Genomic DNA, 18,930 nt, shown 5'->3' with positions numbered 1-18,930 from the left:
CATTTTATTGCGTTGATCCTAATTGTGTCCGAAGATGCGATGCAAAGTCAAGTGGCTTACCTGTTTACTAATAGAATGATTGTGTTGTTGTACTGTTTTTTCTTCTTCTTTCGGTTAAAAATAAATATTTATATAAGCATGTTTGTTGTGTCCATATGTGTTAGTGCTGTGTTCCCCAATTGATAGCCCAGGTCCCAGCTGCTACAATGATTTTTTTTTTTTGCCCCCCCTGGCTCGAATGTCAAACTCCGCCTATGGTCTCTACATGGGAAACTGTTTAATTGCAAATTAAATATTGTGGTCACTACCCAAACATTACCATCACTACTACTGTGTATGTGTGACGAGTGAATCATGGGATGTTTTGACAAAAATGTAATATTTTATATTATCAACAAAGATGGTATGAGAGTCTTTGGTTAAATGTATATTCAAACTAACAAATCCTTAGCTTTGAAATTAGATCAACTGTACACATTAAACAAAGAAAGATTGGATTCAAAATTCAACAAAATTCATAAATTACATATTAATTACTGTTAAAGTTATCATTGTTATTTATTTATCTGTGAAAACTTTAAAAATAGCACAATTCTATTTGCAAGGCAGATGTTAACATCTTGATGGGTCAACTTCATATTAAATTAAATATTATTAGAAATTGGGTCGCTTGCACCGTTTAGTGCGAATGCCGTTTGTGAGATAAAAATGTTGACTGGATTTAGGGTTTTCCGAAAAGTTTATACCAGTAGTTAAACTTTTAACTTTCAATTTTATTTGATTAGTATTTGAAGAATCGTTTTGTTGGATTTTATTAGATTTTGTGTCACTGGTAACTTATCTAGTTTCAGTTAATGACCAATAAAAAAGTTTTTTTTTTTTAAATTAGCCTTTTGTTCAGATTGGTTTGATAACATGTAGGGAGAACATGAAGCAGCAGTCTCTCTGAGATACAATAGGTGCCTGAGGTTAGAAGGACATGAGCTCTGAGTGCTCCCAGGTGTACAAAATAACAATATTATTATCTTTAAAGATAGGAAATGGACAGTAGGATGATGGCTGCCCCAAGCCAGCAGAAAAAGGCATTCAATTAGTATGGGCGTGTACAAAAGAAGAAACCTGTAAGCTTCCTTACACTCACAGTATAAATACTGTCTGAAGTTAATAGAGGAAAGAGGACTGGAATAGAGGATCAGAGGGACTAGAATGGAGAAAGAATTGTTAAAGACCGTGGCTGCAATGGAGGGATGTTACCAGGGATTTAATCCTGCAGCATATCTGCAGTATAACTACACTGCACCCCGAGCAGACTTTGAGCGAAGAGACAGCATTGTACCATGGAAACTTAGCTGTCTGCACAGAGCTCTTACTGAAGGTGAGATGAAATACATCTATGAGTCATTTATTAAAAGTATACATCTGATCATTATGTTTAATTCCTCTGAATCAAACCAATGGGAATCAAATGTATTACCTTGGCTAGGCTCTATTAATGTTATATCTTAAAGTTTTGCTTTATACTCTGAATTAGATTTAGCTCATTTTTAATAACTGTATTTCATTTGCCAACAACATAATGTATCTGAATACAGACTAAAATTCTAAAATGTCTCTGTAATTGTGTATCTCCTTACCAGAAAATGCTATACTTCAAGTTCAGGTTATTAAAAGGATATACTACCCAAAAATGAAAATTCTGTCTCAAAACGTTATCAACTAAGATTTCTGGGACACCCTTACCTACCATAGAAACATTTTTGTATATGTTCCTATCTATTTATAAGTGTTTATTTCTTCTTTCTTGCTGCATGCATACTTTCAAAATTGTTTTCTATATTTGTGAAGAGTTTTTCTCCCTAGTTTCCTTTATTTGATTATGTTGTACAGTAGTTGTGTATGAGGAGTCATGAAAATTGTTATCACTCTAAAAAATTATTTTGCCCATTTAGTTGTTCAACATATTATTTTAAGTTGACAAATCATCGGCTGCCACAACGCGTCTTCTCATGTTGACACAGTGAAGAGATCATGCGGGCATTAGAAAGTCTGTAGAAAGAGCAATGTCTTATAAAATAAAAGGTCGGTGGATTTTAAGTGTAAAAAGAAGGATAAAAGTCAGGCAGAGGTAGGACCTGCGTTAATATTTTAAAGACTTTCCAGCAGAGAGACGCTTGAGAGAAAAATTATGAATGAAATCACCCCCGAGGAGGTTGCTTTGATTCGGATCAGTATGTGAGTACTGGTTGACGTTGGTTTTCTGTTTGTAAGAACCAAGTTATGATGTTGTTGTAATATTAGCAGTGTGACGGAGCAGTTTTGCTTTAATACTGTACACATCCAGATACTAGAGAGAGAGAGACACTTAATTTCATTTCATTTAAATTCAATTCAACTTTATTTATATAGCGCTTTTCACAATTTGCATTGTTCCAAAGCAGCTTTACAGGGGAAAAATAAAAAATATAGCACCCCAAAAAAGGGTAAAACACGCTACATTGTGTTTTATATAATAAATTAAATTATTCTAGTAAATAATATCTAATGTCAGCATCTCCTGGTGGTTTATTTAGCATATGTTGCATTAAGTGAATGCTTGGCTGAAAAGATGCGTCTTTAGTCTAGATTTAAATTGGGCGAGTGTGTCTGATCCTCGAATAGTATCAGGAAGGCTATTCCAGAGTTTAGGTGCTACGTATGAGAAAGCTCGACCCCCTTTGGTGGATTTAGTTATTCTAGGTGTTATCAAAAGTCCTGAGTTTTGAGATCTTAGAGAGCGTGATGGGTTGTTGTGTGATAGAAGCTCTGTTAGGTAGGTAGGGGCTTAACCCTTTAAGGCTTTATAAGTGATTAAAGGAACCTTAAAGTCAATACGATACTTAATGGGTAGCCAGTGAAGGTTTGATAATATTGGGGTTATGTGATCGTATTTTCTGGACCTGGTTTGAACTCTGGCAGCTGCATTCTCTGAACTAACTGTAGTTTGTTTATTGATGATACAGAACAACCACTAAGTAGCGCATTACAGTAGTCAAGTCTTGGGGTCATAAATGCATGAATAAGCTTCTCTGCGTCAGCAACACATAGAATATTTCGTAACATGGCAACATTTCTTAGGTGGAAAAAGGCTGTTTTTGCGACATTTGAGATGTGATTTCGAAATGACAGGTTGCTGTCTAATATAACGCCTAGATCTTTTACTGTATTTGTTGGAGTAACAGTACATCCTTAATCAGAAATATTCGGTTTGCGTGTCTTTGGTCCGATAAGTAATATTTCTGTTTTATTAGAATTTAAAAGAAGGAAGTTACAGGTCATCCAATGTTTTATATCTTCAATGCACTCTGCCAATTTGGATAGCTGGGAGGAATCATCTGGTCTTGATGAGATATATAGCTGAGTATCATCTGCATAGCAATGGAAGCTAATTCCATGTTTTTAATAATGTTTCCGAGGGGAAGCATGTATATGGAGAACAGCACGGGTCCTGTTTTATTGGTGAAAAACGCTGTAGCCTTTCTTTTGGAGCGATGGTTGGTGCTAATTCATAGGACAGATTTGGAGGTTGAGTTTTTACTATTTTGTCACGAATGTTTTCGATTTTCTCTGTAAAAAATATCATGAATTCATTGCTACCGAGGTGCGGCGGAATAGCCAGGTCAGGTGGAGTATGTTTATTTGTTAATTTAGCGACTGTGCTAAATAAAAACCTTGGATTGTTTTTGTTGGTTTCTATGAGGTTAATAAGATAAATAAGAAATATTTTAAACAAAAATGTATTACGTAAATTTTCCTGAAAAAATCAATTTACAGAAGCCATGTGTGATCGCAAAGGAGCCAAGTGTTACCCTTAATGAAATAACAATTACTTACAAGATGTTTGTAGAGATTGTTTAATTTATCACCAGTTCGCTGTTAGATATCTTAATTATCAAATACCAAGTAACAAAGGGTATTTTCCCACATAGTTTTAAGATATTTAATTGACATGTCCAATGATTGGTTATTTTTCTTTTGCGCTTGATTTGAGCCTACCTGGTTGACATTTTGAGATTATCAGATTAGTTTCAGTTTACACTTGGAAATAAATTAAGTGAGACTCTTTGATATTAATTGAGTTGAATGATTTGAATGCAGTAAGATACCAAGCAAGCAACCACTGAATGAATTTAAAAAAATGGTTAGTCAATGTTAATTCTATTTCTTTTCGTGGTAAATCTACTAGTTAAATCGTTTTTTTGTTCTTTAAAAGGTTTATTAGACATTATTAATATGTGCTGTTTTATTGCAGTCAAACTATAAAACTTCCTTTATAAACTTCATGTAATTATGTAAAGTTTTAAGATTTCACAAAAGTTTTGCAGATATTTACATAAGGTAAAATTTAAAAGAGACACGTAAATAAATAAATGTTTGCATCATTATTACAGACTAACAATTTTGGGTTATAAGTGGTTATGAAGCACCCTAGTGGCCACTTTTGGAAAAACAAATAAAATTAGACGCATCTTTTGTTCTATCATCAATGAAGCAGGTCTCCCAGCTAGTTCCCCGTCACGATGTCTTGGGGCCTGGTCACAGCTCCCCAGCACGTCAAGTCAAGTCATCTTTATTTATATAGCGCTTTTTAAAATTTTCAATGTTACAAAGCAGCTGTACAAGAAAACATTGACTATAAGCAAAACATAAAAGGTTATGCAAGTCAAAACACAGCTCAAATATCAGACAGACTATAAATTCCTATATGCAGTGTTAATTAAAGAAGATTATAAAATTCTAGCAGCAAACAGTGCAAAACAGTATGCAAACGGTGGCGAGGAAATTCAAAACTCCATTGGAGGAAGAAAAAGAAACTCAGAGGGAAACCAGGCCTAACCAGGGGATTCCAGTTCCCCTCTGGCAAAAGCTGCAGCCTCTGCACAAGCTCGACAGTGCTTGCAAAACAAGGCAAAATAAAATAATAATTAATAATCTAATAGCGGCTGAAGTTGTGTAGAGTCGGCTGAGAGCAGAGTACTGTTCTGCACTCTTTGATGCAACAATTGCATCAGTTGTTATTGGAAGTATTCCTGGTTCCGGTTGATCTAACTAGTGCAGCCTAAATCTTTGGAATATATATATTATGATAGTGTAGTGTATGCAAGATTAAAAAGATGCGTCTTTAGTCTAAATTTTAACTGACAGAGTGTGTCTGCCTCCCGGACAGTACAAGGAAGACTATTCCAAAGTTTGGGCGCTAGATAGGAAAAGGATCTGCCGCCTTCACTTGATTTTGAAATTCTAGGTATTACCAACTGACCTGACGCCTGAGAGTGTAGTGCAAGTGATGGACTGTAATGCGTGAGAAGTTCACTCAAGTAGTGAGGAGCTAAACCATGCAGGGCTTTATAGGCAATAAGCAAGATTTTAAAGTTAATGCAATGCTTTATAGGTAACCAGTGCAAGGTTGACAGAACCGGGCTAATATGCTCATACATTTTTGTACGTGTAAGAACTCGAGCTGCCGCATTTTGGACCAATTGGAGTTTTAGTAGTAGGCCTGCAGGGCAACCACCTAATAGTGCATTAAAGTAATCTAGTCTTGATGTCATAAAGGCATGAATTAGCTTCTATGCATCTGATGGTGACAGCATATGACGTAGTTTAGATATATTTTTAAGATGGAAAAACACAATTTTACAGGTGTTGACGACCTGGTTCTCAATGACAGAGTACTATCGAATAAAATGCCAAAATTCTTTGCTGAAGATGAGGGTTTTATGGAACATCCATCAATAGTTAAGCAGTATTCTTGGTTGATACATATGGCGGTTTTCGGTCCAATAATTTGCATTAATGGACCACTTCCATAACTGCACTAACCTATCTACTGCACTGTAATTCTATTAACTGCATCTACTCATCTATTGCACGGTAACTTCAATAACTGCATTAACTAATCTACTGCACGGTAACTATTAACTGCATGCTACTCATCCACTTTTTTTATATCGACTATGCATTCCACTATTCTATGGAATTGCTGTGTTTCACAAGGCTTCGAGGAAATATAAAGTTGCGTATTTACAGCATAACAGTGAAAGCTTACTCCGTGTTGCTTTATTATATCTCCTAGAGGTAGCATGTATAATGCGAAGAGCATAGGCCCTAAGACTGAGCCCTGTGGTACACCGTACTGGACCTGCGATTTGCGTGATACCTCATTGTTTATTGCTACATATTGAAAACGGTTGCATAAATACGATCTAAGCCATTTCAAAGCTATTTCCTTAATACCGATGGTTCCCTGATGGAGGGAATGAGACGTTGTGTCCATCGGCCACGAGCGCTGCATCAGCACGAACAAGAGTGCCTCTCAAGTTCCTCAGCCCAAAAAGGTGAATGAATGGGCACACCATCTTCCCTTTTATACCCGTATATTCGCCAAGTTCATTGGCCTTTTCAAAGAGTAGGAGATGACTGGTTCTCAAGTCAAACCCTATTCTGTCAGTCTCGACACAGCGCTGACCAGCAATAGGATGTGACGTCATTACAAATTTCAATACTGTGCTGTCTTCTACCAACTTTAAACATGATAAATATCAACCTTTTATTTTACACAGATGATATCAGAGGGGATGTTTTAGTGGATGTGGGATCTGGCCCCACTCTCTATCAGGTCATGAGTGGCTGTGAACGGTTTAATCGTGTGATTCTCTCTGACTTCCTGGAAGTCAATCGAAAAGAGCTGCAGAGCTGGCTACAGGAAGGCAAAAGCAGCCTGGACTGGACCACCTACTTCAAGTATGTGTGTGAACTGGAAGGACGAAGGTGAGATTGTTTTCTTAATATTTTGTTGAAAGAAATGCCTCTTGTAAGGCCTACAACCCAAAATATAGCGTGTTTAATATTTAACGATCTTAGACTGAACTGAACAGTTGTTTGTTGACATGGCATTGCCACTCTGGCAATACTTCAGCACGTTTGAAGTCATCATCTGATTGGTTGAAAATTCACAGGATTAACTGGGCACGTGCGTGTTGCGTTATTCAACGGTCCCACTGGAAACAACACAAAGCCATCTGATCTAAGCTGTCCTGTTTACAACGGTTGCAATAAGAATTCCTAACTATTGACTAAATGCTAAATTTAATGCGAAGACCACATCCTAATCTCATAAACATTGTTGTTGCTGTTAATTTTTGACATGTCTGTGAATCTGTCAAGACACAAAAGTATTGCAGAGATCAGACACATGACCCTTTGGTATGCTTATCTTCAAATGCGTTGACACGAAGAACCATTTCATCATTAAAAACCTTTTGATAACTTTGGGTGTCTCTAGATACTTTATTTTAGGAGTTATGTTTTTACGAGTTTGAAAAAGTGTGTTTTCTTTATAATTTAATAAGGCAGACAGGATGTATGGTGGAATGCCACAAATTTGGTGTCCAAATCTAGCGAAGTTCTTATGACATTCTGGTGATTTTTTTCATAGAGCTGCACGATTCATTGTTAAGAGATCACGATTCAAACACCCACATGATCTCATTCATGAAAATCAACAATTCTCCTGTGTCTATTACACCACCCGACTAAAATCAAATCACTCCAATCTGTGATTGTGCTGTCGCTGATGCAGAGAAAGTCATATAGGTATGAAACGGCATAACAAACAGTCTTTTCAAGCACACACTATCGTTATTTTTGTGTCAAATTATCAGAGAGTTGCCTGTCATGATCCGGGGGGAAACACAAGGACAGAGGGCCTAGACGCAGATAGAGGAGTAGGGGTTAACAAGACATTTAATAATAAAAAGACAAAACAAAACCCCACGACGGGGTAAAATAACAGAGGTATAAACATGACAGATAAACAGGAACATGGACTAACTAAACTAGTCAGGACTAAAGGTAACATTGACATAGGAAGCAACTAACTGGACTAAACTACACTGAACAGGAACTGACCACAATCTATCAAAATGAACCAGCACAGGACAACACCGGGACATTAAATAAGGGGACAAATCAAGAGGGACAGCTGAGGGGCATGAGGTTCGAGGAGACGAGAGGGCAGTAACGGAGACGAGACCGGAGAGAGTATATTGCAAGCCATAAGGGCCAAAAATGCCTCTCTCCACACAAAAGATGAGGTTCTGTCATGATCCTGCCACATGACATGATATGGCAGAATAATGACAGAAGCCCCTCCTTAAGGAGCGGTAACCTGACACTCCTCAAGGCAAAAACAAGACAAGACAGACTGTGACACTAACAAAAACAGGGTAACAAGATGAATACAAAACGAAGCACAAGAGTCCCGGGGGAAAGTCCAAACAAGGACACAGACCGGATTATCAGCAGACATGGACTGGATTGCCAGCAGACATGGACTGGATTGCCGGCAGACATGGACAATGAGACAGACTCTAAGTCTGCCCAAATGATATCACAAAAAAAAAGTAAACACAGCCTAGCCACAAAACTGCGCTTATGATTGTCTTTCAGGATTGTATTACATTGTTCTGATCTTAACTGGATAGGTTTAAAAGAAAACTCTAATGATTGCAGTTTGCGGCGCTGACAAATCTGAGTGTGCTCTTAAATCTGTCATTACGGTAAAAACACGTCATGAGCATGTGTGGCACTTATCACTGTATTTACACTAATATAGAAGCTACGCAATAAGAGCTTTTTCATCAAGCTGCTTAACATTTCATGTTTTCAGGTTATATTAATTTGTTTACAGGTGAGAATACTGTTTTGGTAGGCCTATGTTTATCAATTGTATCTTTCTTTGAAGACCACTTTAAATATATGTCCAATTTCTCTCTGTTGTTGATGTCCATCATGAATCACCAAAACAAAAACACCCCTAACCCCATACTTCGCTTTCGTTGATGCTCGGCTTGACTAATGTCCGTCCTGTGCACTGTGCACCTTACTGCTTGCAATGACTAGTCAGGGGCGTCCGCATCCATTTGCAATGTTTAATATAAATCGTGGAGTAATCAGGCAAGGGTCAATAAACAGCGACAAGAATGACACAGGCAGACAGAATCAAGGTCGTTTACCAAACTAAGATCAGGGCAGGCGGCAGGCAATAGACAGGTCACAAACAAAGCAGTAGGTCGGTAGGGCAGGCAGCAAGGTGTCAAAGGTACAGGAGTAGTTACAGGTAATACACAGGTAAACAGATCGATATAAACGCTCAGAAATGCAAGACGGGCTAAACAAGACTTCGCAAAGAATAAGAGTGCAAGCACAATATATATAATGGAGTCATAACGGGTGTAATAAAGTTCCATAGAAGGGAAGGAAGGAGGCGGGAACCAGCGAACATTTGAACAATAAAACTTTAATTAAATAAACACGGAAGTAACTCACGGTCGACGGCCGGCCATAAAACATACACACACTAAACATATGTCCGGGCCCGGTCCTCTCTCGTCAACAATCCTGCTGATCGTCCTTTTAGGCTCCCAATCTCCTCTGTGATAAGATGCGGGACCGGTGCGTGCACAGCTGCTTGCACTTATCACTCACGCCACCGGCCCTGCGTCACGGCTCTCGTCCCGCCTTCCTCACCACATACCCCCAGCACCCCTTACAGGCCGGGGGGCACCACCGAGACTGTACCTACTCCCCCCCCGGGGAGCCAGTCTCGGAGTCGGCGGCGCCTGGGGGTATGCACCGGCGAGACGAAAAAACGGAGACGGGAGCCCCCGGAGCGACAGGGTTGAGAGAGGGGAGTGAGGAAAATAAAAAAATTGTCCGGTTCCCTGACACGCTGTCGCTCGGTCCTCAACCCAGCCGAGAGGCTCTTCCTCGCGGTGCAATGCGGTAGTGCTGGACGTCGGGGGGGCGGCCCGATCCTCCTCTGCCTCCTGGCGGTTGGCGATGGCCCTCGGCGTAAGGGCAGCCAGCAGCGGGTCCCCCGTTTCCTGTTCCTCACCCTCATGGTTGTTGGACACAGGATTCCGGCCCACGGCCAACGGCGACGACCCCTCCGCTCCCTCCTTAAGGCCGCAATCCCACCTCGGCCCAGGAGCACGGCAGCAGGCTCTCCGTCCCAGCCGATTCTTCTTGCTCCACACCACCGCCTCGAGCAGCCACCGGCGGACGTCCCTTGTCCGCGCTGCCTGAACTCCTCCGCACCACGATGCCCCTCGGCAGCGAGGGCTCTTCGACAGCATGCCCCTCCTTCCTTCTGGGTTTTGGCACCAATGTAATAAAGTTCCATAGAAGGGAAGGAAGGAGGCGGGAACCGGCGACCATTTGAACAATAAAACTTTAATTAAATAAACAATATAAACACGGAAGTAACTGACCGGCAGCCACCTCACGGTCAACTGCCGGACATAAAACATACACACACTAAACATATGTCCGGGCCCGGTCCTCTCTCGTCAACAGTCCTGCCGAAGATCCTTTTAAGCTCCCAATCTCCTCCGTGATAAGATGCGGGACCGGTGCGCTCACAGCTGCTTGAACTTATCACTCACGCCACCGGCCCCGTGTCACGGCTCTCGTCCCGCCTTCCTCACCACAACAGGGAACACCGGGTGGTGATTATCCTGTGATACCGGACATCTGGGTAATGTAGTCCAGAAGAGAATCAGAACTGGGGAGAGGATGCCCTCTGGTGGTCGTTGGAGAGAGCCACAGAGGCCTGGGTCGTGACACTACTATTTGGCTTCAAGGTTGTTTTTGTACGTGGCGTAATTTGGAAATCGGATACCCCGCCTTCAAGCAATCTGTAGATGTCAGGCAAACTGATAAATCTTTCTAAAGAAAATACTAACCTCACTATTCTTAGCTTTGTATACTGTGCTAGGCTTGGACTAGTTTGATGCACTTATGTATGTTATGTTGTTATAATTGCTTCCAATGTTTCCTCATCTGTAAGTCGCTTTGGATAAAAGCATCTGCCAAATGTCACTATATGAATTTGTTTTACTGTCAAAATATTAAATATATATACAAGTTACTTCTATGCATTAATACTTTTAAGAAGAATTAACCACCATAGGTTATCTATGGTATTTGTTCTAAAGATTGTCTTACCAACCTGTAGATCAACCATGAAATATGTAAGTATTTTGAAGCAAAATCCTCCAAATATAACTTTACCTACATAAACCTCAAGTAAATTTTGTAATACTTTTAGTTGTCTTTGAGAATCGTAATACAATCGCAATCTCTATTTGAAACAAAAGAATCATTATGCTCAATTTATCCAGAATCGTGCAGCTCTATTTTTTCATAAAACCTTACAGGTCCTCTCAGAATATGGTCATAATTTACCATACCAAGTTTCATAGCAATACACCATTGCATTTGTGAAATACAGCATTTGCTGACAAAATATTAAATGAGTGGCACCATGTTTCTCGGGAAAACTTATCATTTTAAAACAAAGTTTTCAAAAGTTAAAGGCAAAAACTATTTTCCATATCTTTGGACCACTATGTGGCAGTGTGCTAAAACTGTGTATGTCACTTGTCTAGACCTGAAAGACATATACTAAGTTTCATATCAATACAGCATCAAATCAATTTTAATGCTATCAAATTCTGTAACGCCCTGTTCAAGAACTGTTTGGCCAATCAAAAATATTTGAACCCTTTCACACGTAAGTTTAAACATTTCAGAATGACCCCCCAGTGTGAGTTTTTCAAGGCAACAGTTAAAATATATCACTTTAATATTTCCATGGCGAAGCGGCACTGTTCATCATGTGACACACAGCAGAGCCACAGCAGCTGTATGACGGATGTGTGGCTTTCCAGCAATGTTTCTTTTTTATTCAAATTTTAAAAACTTGTTAACATAAAATATCTGAAATATGTGAATGTGTTTTGCTGTTTTACTTTTATAATGATCGCTAAATGGCTGTAATACACTACAAGACTTTGAAAATATGAACAGATTTTATTTAAACTAGACATCAAACACTTGTAGACTTTTTGAAAGTTTCAGTTAGAAACACACTGACTTAACAAATCTGTATACTGGCAGAGACTGAAAATCGGGGCAAAATCTGAGCAAGTCTTGCAGTGTATTTTAGCCTTTAGTTGAGCTATCTGTGGGATGGCTCCATGTTTGTTTGTGCCGTGGTTCAGAGAATACAATCTTGATAGATTTACAGCATGCAAATGCATCCACTTCCAAAATGTACAAAACATATGAGAGAAACGGACAGGTTGAGAAGAACAGGTTAGAACACAATGTAGACTTCACATAAAAGCGTAACACGCTTTGATAACACAGCCTCAAAGTCTCAAGGTAAGGGGTTAAGGAGGCACACAACTCAACTGCACATTCACATGTTAGCTCAGGTGATGACTTTGATTACATGGGGAAGATGCTAACATCATATAGATCAAATCGGCATGAGCCAATGATTCAGGGTTAAACATCATTTTGATTCTAGGATGTGCGGTTGAAATGTTATAATGTATGCAAAAATTAATGAGGGAGTTTGGACTGTTGTTACCACTATGGAGTTTGGGTTAGAGACTGCATATTTGCTATGGTAACAGTCTCGACTGTCCTTTATGTTTTTGCCAAATTGAACAACTTTCCCATGTACAGTTCTATGGGCTGTCATAGACTTCCTTGGCAGAAGATGAAGAAGAAGAAGAAGAAAACTAAAGGACACAGGGGTTGCAGGACCCCTCAAGAGCTTTGACACAATTCGAACACTATCTAAGCCACTTCATGCCCAGACCTGATGGTAGAGCGGAGAATGGGAAGCGGCGACCTGACATGAGCTGAGATGATAGAGCTGAATAAAGACGCAGCGGATTTCAGATGCTATTAGATTATTAATTATAATCTTCAATCTAAAACTTTTTTAAATTTTGCCTTGTTGTGCAAGCACTGTCGAGCTTGTGCAGATGCTGCAGCTTTTGCCAGAGGGAAACTTGAATTACCTGGTTAGGCCTGGTTTCACTCTTTTCTTTTTTTTTCTTCAATTGAGTTTTGGGTTCCTCGTCACCGTCTGCATACCTGGCCGGAGGGGCTGCTAGAATTAACACTGCATATAGGAATTTATAGTCTGTTTAATATTTGACCTGTGTTTCTCTCTCCTTATATTGGGTGTCTGGTACTTGGTGATGGCCGTGTGTGTGTGTACGTGCATGTCTGTGTTGGTGCGTTTTGTGTGTGTGGAGTGTTTTGTGTGTGGGTGTGTCTGAATCTGTGTGTGTGTCTTCTGTGTTTTCACCTATTTTTGTTTTTACTTGTATAACCTTATACGTTTTGCTTATAGTCAATATGTTTCTTGTACAGCTGCTTTGTAACAATGAAGACAACCTGAATTATTCATATATTGTCACAAAGTGAGTCTGATGATCCAAGTGCTAGTGTAATATACAAGTTTATTAAAGTGTCATTATTTTCCAGTTATCTCTTCTATTGTCAGAGGAAAACTCCAGTCCTCCAGTTTACGCGATCCAAAGAGTAATCCACTTATAGCGTGATAATCCAAGAAAGGTGCAGAGTATCCAAGAACTGACTGACGAGTATCTAGAACAGCCAGAAGCTGACAGAGAACAAGAATTAACGGCTTCATGACAAACAACATACACATCTACTAGGCAGTGCTAATGTGCTGCAGCTGTAACAGACTGATGCCTTGCCGGCTGGTTGTCAAGCAACGCACACGCATACACTAGACTGAGAAACAGAAATGAACACACAGACCCATGAACTGTGACAGTACCCCTACTCCTTGGAATGCCAACTGGCTTTAATTTGGATAAATGGAACACCGGATGAATTTGCCCTTATGCAGGAGGACGTTTGAGACGGAGTGCCACCCGACCGGATCTTGGTGACAGTAAATGGGCCAATAAATTTGGGAGCAAGCTTATTACTGACGGACCGCAGAGGAATATCATTGGAGGAAAACCACATTTTTTGACCAGTGACGTAACCAAGAGGCCTGAGCCTTGGTGCATGCCGCCACCTGGAGGGGAGGGTCTGTCTGGCCTTCCACCCGGTGCCCCGGCACCTCTGGACAAACATGTGCGCAGAGGACACCGCCACTTCGGATTCTGTATTGGGAAATACAGATGGTTGGTGATTGACAGTGTTGAACGCTGTAAATAAGTTTTTCAACACTTTTCAATAACTGCAATAATAATAACTTAATAATAAAAAAAATTCGCTCCATCAGATAACATGTCCAAAGACAACACAAAAACAGTGAAACAAACAAAACAGGTCATACATTCGGGGCTACAAACATGCTTTCCATTACTGTAGCTTTCTTCCATTGTTTTGGGAAAATTTTATTTTGCATGCCTGTGTTAAAGATATCACATAGCCCCGGTGTCAGCTCCTCATGAAAGGTCTTTAAAATCCAAGGAGGGATGCCGTCAGGACCAGCAGCCTTTGCTGCCTTCACTTTGCGGAGTCCAACCTTAACTTGTCCAATACTCAGAAGGGGTATACTACAGCTGGTTAACTTGCAGATAACCTCTTCCTCAGATAGTGAAATGTGATTCGTATGATCCCACACAGAAGCAAAGTGCTTAACCATGTTGCATAATCTTGTGATCCTGAGACACCACATCACTCTTATCTCCTTCCATCCCCATTAATGCCTTCACAGACTTAAACCATTGTTTAGGCTTGGTGCTTTGCAGTTCCTCAACCTCATGTTTATAATATTGTTTCTTTGCATTCTTAATTTGTTTGGCAATAACTGTTTTTAATTTACTGTAAGACGTTTTGTTACCTGAACAAAAAGCACGCTGTCTGTCTTTCAGATTCTTGATTTGTATAGTCATCCAGGGTGGATCATTATTTGTAATAGATTCTTTCTTACATGGAATTGTTTTATCCAGGATAGACCTGATTGTGGAATTGAAGGCACTAACCTTAGCCTCAGGTTCTGTAGCCTCATGATTGGCGAAAAATTTGTAATGTTCATGAGTAGGCCCTCAGGGGTACATTTTCTACAAAAAATGAGGTAGGCCACTTTCCAGCATTTAGCAGGATAGTCTCATGGTCAGAGGAGCCACACAAGGCAAATGCTCTTGTGACACATACATGGAGGAAATGTTAGTAAAGATTGAATCTAACTGATTGTTCTTTCTTGTTGCTCCAGCAGACCATGTCTGCTGCAGATGATTGCAGATTTATACTTATTTGTATCACCGAGTATGACAATTGCGGCCTGGTGGTAGTTGCATTCAATATTTCTGAGGCAACGATCCAGGTACTGGGTGATTAGTATATCAGGTTGGGCCGTTGTTGAAGAATGCAGGGGAAAATACAGCACAGCAGCAATAATACAACTTAACCCTTGAGGAAGACGACTGGGACCTAACCAGACCCACAGTGCTTCATGTTTGTCTTCTTCAAGATCAGTCAGTCGGATCTGAGTGATGTTTTCATCGACATACAAAGCAACTCCTCCTCCCCCACTGCCCTCCCGATCCCGCCGATGTGTTGTATATCCAGGTAGAGTTACAGATGAGTCTGGAATATCAGTATTTGGCCAGGTTTCTGATACTGCAATAACTGCTGATTTATTATTCACAGCTATACTGTACAGCTCGTCACACCTGTAACGTAAAGAGCGCACATTGGAGAGTAGAAAACCAGGCATGGTTGGCAATGATTTATGTTGGTTTGTCCTAATGTTAGGCTGGTAGCAAGAATCAGAGGTAAACAGACTTAACTCAGTTAGCTTACTCTTAACATCCACTTTAGTCCCATGGAGAGAAGGACGATTTCCAACAATTGTACATATCGAGCGAATGCAATTTTTCTCAGCTTTCTTACCCCTTGGGCGAGATCGAAGTTGTAAAATCCCAGTTTGATGCAGGATGATTTTAACTTCAGGAGCCAGAGGGCATGCATATCTTTTCAAACTAATCCGAGTTGTGCCATTATTGACATGAACAAAGACAGGACGTTACTTGAAAGGTTGCACTGGAACTCTTCATCCATCCAGCTGTAGACCAGTAGGTTCAATCCATCAAATAACTTCTGTGTGTAATTCCATCCATATGTCCTGATTCTCAATTTGGGAGTAAAATCACACCCTTAAGTGATCAGTTCGTGCATTTCCAGACGATATTAGGTTAAAATTGTTTAAAAAGCTAAAAAAAGGTAGCTGAAAATCCATGCGGCGCTGCCCTTAAAAGCGCCACGTAGTGTAATTCTAATTTGGGGAATGCACTGAGACTGCTCCATCTAACAGTTACAAATGATCTGCAAATATGGTCTCTTAAAAAAATATGCAAGTTAACAAAGTTAAAATAGGCTACTGAATTTAACTGACATAAATATTTACACAGTCCCAAACCTTTGGCACGGCCTGATCTTTTAACCAGATTTTAGGCAAAGCCAGTGTTGTATATTGACTTGTTTTTAACAGAGTCAAAGGTCAAATTTACTGATGCAAGTCATCATTGAAATGACTAGGAGATGTTGACATTTATAAATTTTTCTCTGCCATCTGAATCCTTAGATAGCCTATCCTAACACTTTCCTCACCAACCATGGGACTGTGCCATCAATGTTTTTCTGACATCAAAATTACATTGTACAATTTTAATGTGATTGTTAACAACTACTCCTTCAGAGTTACTCTCTCTTTGGTGACTGAGTGGGCAGGACTGAATTTGAATTGTTTTACATCAGAATTACATCAGAATCCCACTATTATCCTGACCAGTTATTTTGGGAGCATGATTACATAAAAAACTTTTCCTGTACATAAACTGGTAAACAGTTTGATAACAATGCAATTGTCATGGGTTCAATCCCACAAATGCATGAACATAAATGTGTTTGTTTATGAGATGGACCTCTCATATGTCAATAGTTAAAGGAAAATTTGCTTCCTTGTGTCTTTAGAGGTTATTATTGCATGTCTGATGTATCTTTTTATTCTCTCCAGTTCATCAGCTTGGACAAATAAAGCAGAACGTCTTCGTGCAGTTGTGTCTGATGTGCTGCCCATTGATGTACACCAGTCCTGCCCACTATCCAAAGGGATATTGCCTCCATCTGGAGCAGACTGCCTGGTGTCGTCATTCTGTCTGGAGAGCGTAAGCCCTGACTTGACATCCTTTAACATTGCCTTAAGCAACATTTCCAGCCTGCTTAGGAAAGGGGGTTATCTTCTGCTCATTGGTGCCCTGGGAGAAAGCTTCTATATGGGCGCACCAGGATTGTGCATCCCTGTGGTCCCACTGGATGAGGCTCAGGTCTGTGTCAGCCTAAGGGCCAGTGGATATGAGCTGCTGCAGCTTTCAATTTACCGTCTGCCAACAGATATGAAGGTGGGAGTGGATGATGTCACTGGTGTTTTCTTTGCAAAAGCTAAAAAATGTTAGCTTGTTCGGTTGAAATGCAGATTTTAAAGTACGATAAAGGCTTTTATATACTGTGCTATAGATATTTTCTATAACTAACTCACGGTGACATTATATTTTCTGTTTTAACTGTATTAGAAAACACTTTATGTTACGTATAAGTAAAAAGATATTATGAAATTTGCAATGTTATATTGTCACTTCCTGATGTAGTCATGTCCATGGTCTTTGTAGTCATGTCCATGGTCTTATAACTGTATCCAAGCTGTTTTCATTAAAATTCTGTGTATGCTGTTGGGGTGTGAATGTTTTTTTACCTAACTATTGCGATTCTCTAAAAATCACTAGTGTAATCCCAGAATTGATTTATATTCAATTATAACACAGGGCTATTGAAACCTTAAATCTGATTGTTGACAAATATTCTATGGGTATGCATTAACTTTCAGTAAATGCACACCTATGAAGGTGTTCCAGGTCTACAGTTCCATATCACTTTGGCAAGTCAAAACAACAGAAAGGTTATAGTGTAGCCTGAAGGCCATCACCACACAGCCCCATGCTCTTGTTCTATATATATGTGTGGTGTAGCATGGAGGCAATTAGCCTGGAGGCAATTAAGCTCAGGGATGGGTTTCTTGATAACATTGATTCTTAGCTTGATATGAAGCCTCTTACTACAGGAAGACCTTTTCTAGAAGTATTTCCCGGAAATATAGCTACAGCGCAAGTTCTGCCAGGAAGACTCAATCTCGCATCATCCACTACCAATCAACACCTAACCAATCACATCCCAACATGGAATATAAAAGATCACCACTTACCCCTTTCTACGTCCGCAGTCGAAGCAACATTGATTCAACCTTTTCACTACATTACGCATCTGTCGATAACGCTATTAGGCTAATAAAGCTAGCCGGACCAGGGGCTTCGCTAGCCAAAGCCGACATCAAAGACGCCTTTAAAATCATACCGCCACACCCCGCGGATCGCCACCTGTTCGGCGTAAAATGGCAGTCTAAATTTTATTTCGCCGCGAGACTCACATTCTGTTGCAGAAGCAGCCCCAAGATTTTTTATTGTCTCTCCGAAGCCCTGTGTTGGATCCTGCTGAACGTATATAAACTGCCCTTCGTCCTACACCTGCTCGACGATTTCCTACTTATTGATTTCCCCAATTCTCAAATGTCCACCCTTGACACACTCAGACAGACCTTCGACGACGTCGGCATCCCCCTGTCCACTGAGAAAACACAAAGACCATGCACGGCTTTAACATTTCTAGGCATTCATCTCGATTCTGTCAAAATGCAAGCTTCCCTTCCCCGTGATAAACTCATAAGAATCAGGTCGTTCACAGAAGAGTTCTCGTTATGCAGCGCAGCTTCCAAACTAGATATGCTTTCCCTCCTAGGCCACCTAAATTACAAGCATAATTCCCCAAGGCCGGTCATTCATATCACGCATGCTTACCCTGACTCATTCGGTGTCGGAACTAAGCGATACGATTTCAATAGACGAAGGAAGCCGTTCCGACCTCAGATTTTGGTCTTACTTACTAAATAATTGGAACGGACAAACTTTTTTTTATAACGACGCTTCAGAATCA

At 40.1% G+C, this 18,930-nt stretch overlaps 1 protein-coding gene across 1 annotated transcript; it reads left to right on the top strand.

The window, feature by feature from the left end:
- Window positions 1-1,206: 1,206 nt before the first annotated feature.
- pnmt (phenylethanolamine N-methyltransferase) lies at window positions 1,207-17,342 on the top strand (the record flags this gene model as incomplete). Its single annotated transcript, XM_079477289.1, has 3 exons — window positions 1,207-1,375; window positions 6,600-6,807; window positions 16,904-17,342. 3 exons carry the CDS (start codon window positions 1,207-1,209, stop codon window positions 17,340-17,342), a joined length of 816 nt encoding a protein of 271 aa, XP_079333415.1.
- Window positions 17,343-18,930: the final 1,588 nt, after the last annotated feature.

This window comes from Barbatula barbatula (genome assembly GCF_947034865.1).
Source record: "Barbatula barbatula genome assembly, chromosome: 16".
NCBI classification, from domain to species: domain Eukaryota; kingdom Metazoa; phylum Chordata; class Actinopteri; order Cypriniformes; family Nemacheilidae; genus Barbatula; species Barbatula barbatula.
Note: the sequence above shows the minus strand (reverse complement) of the source record. Positions and strands in the feature narration are given on the sequence as shown.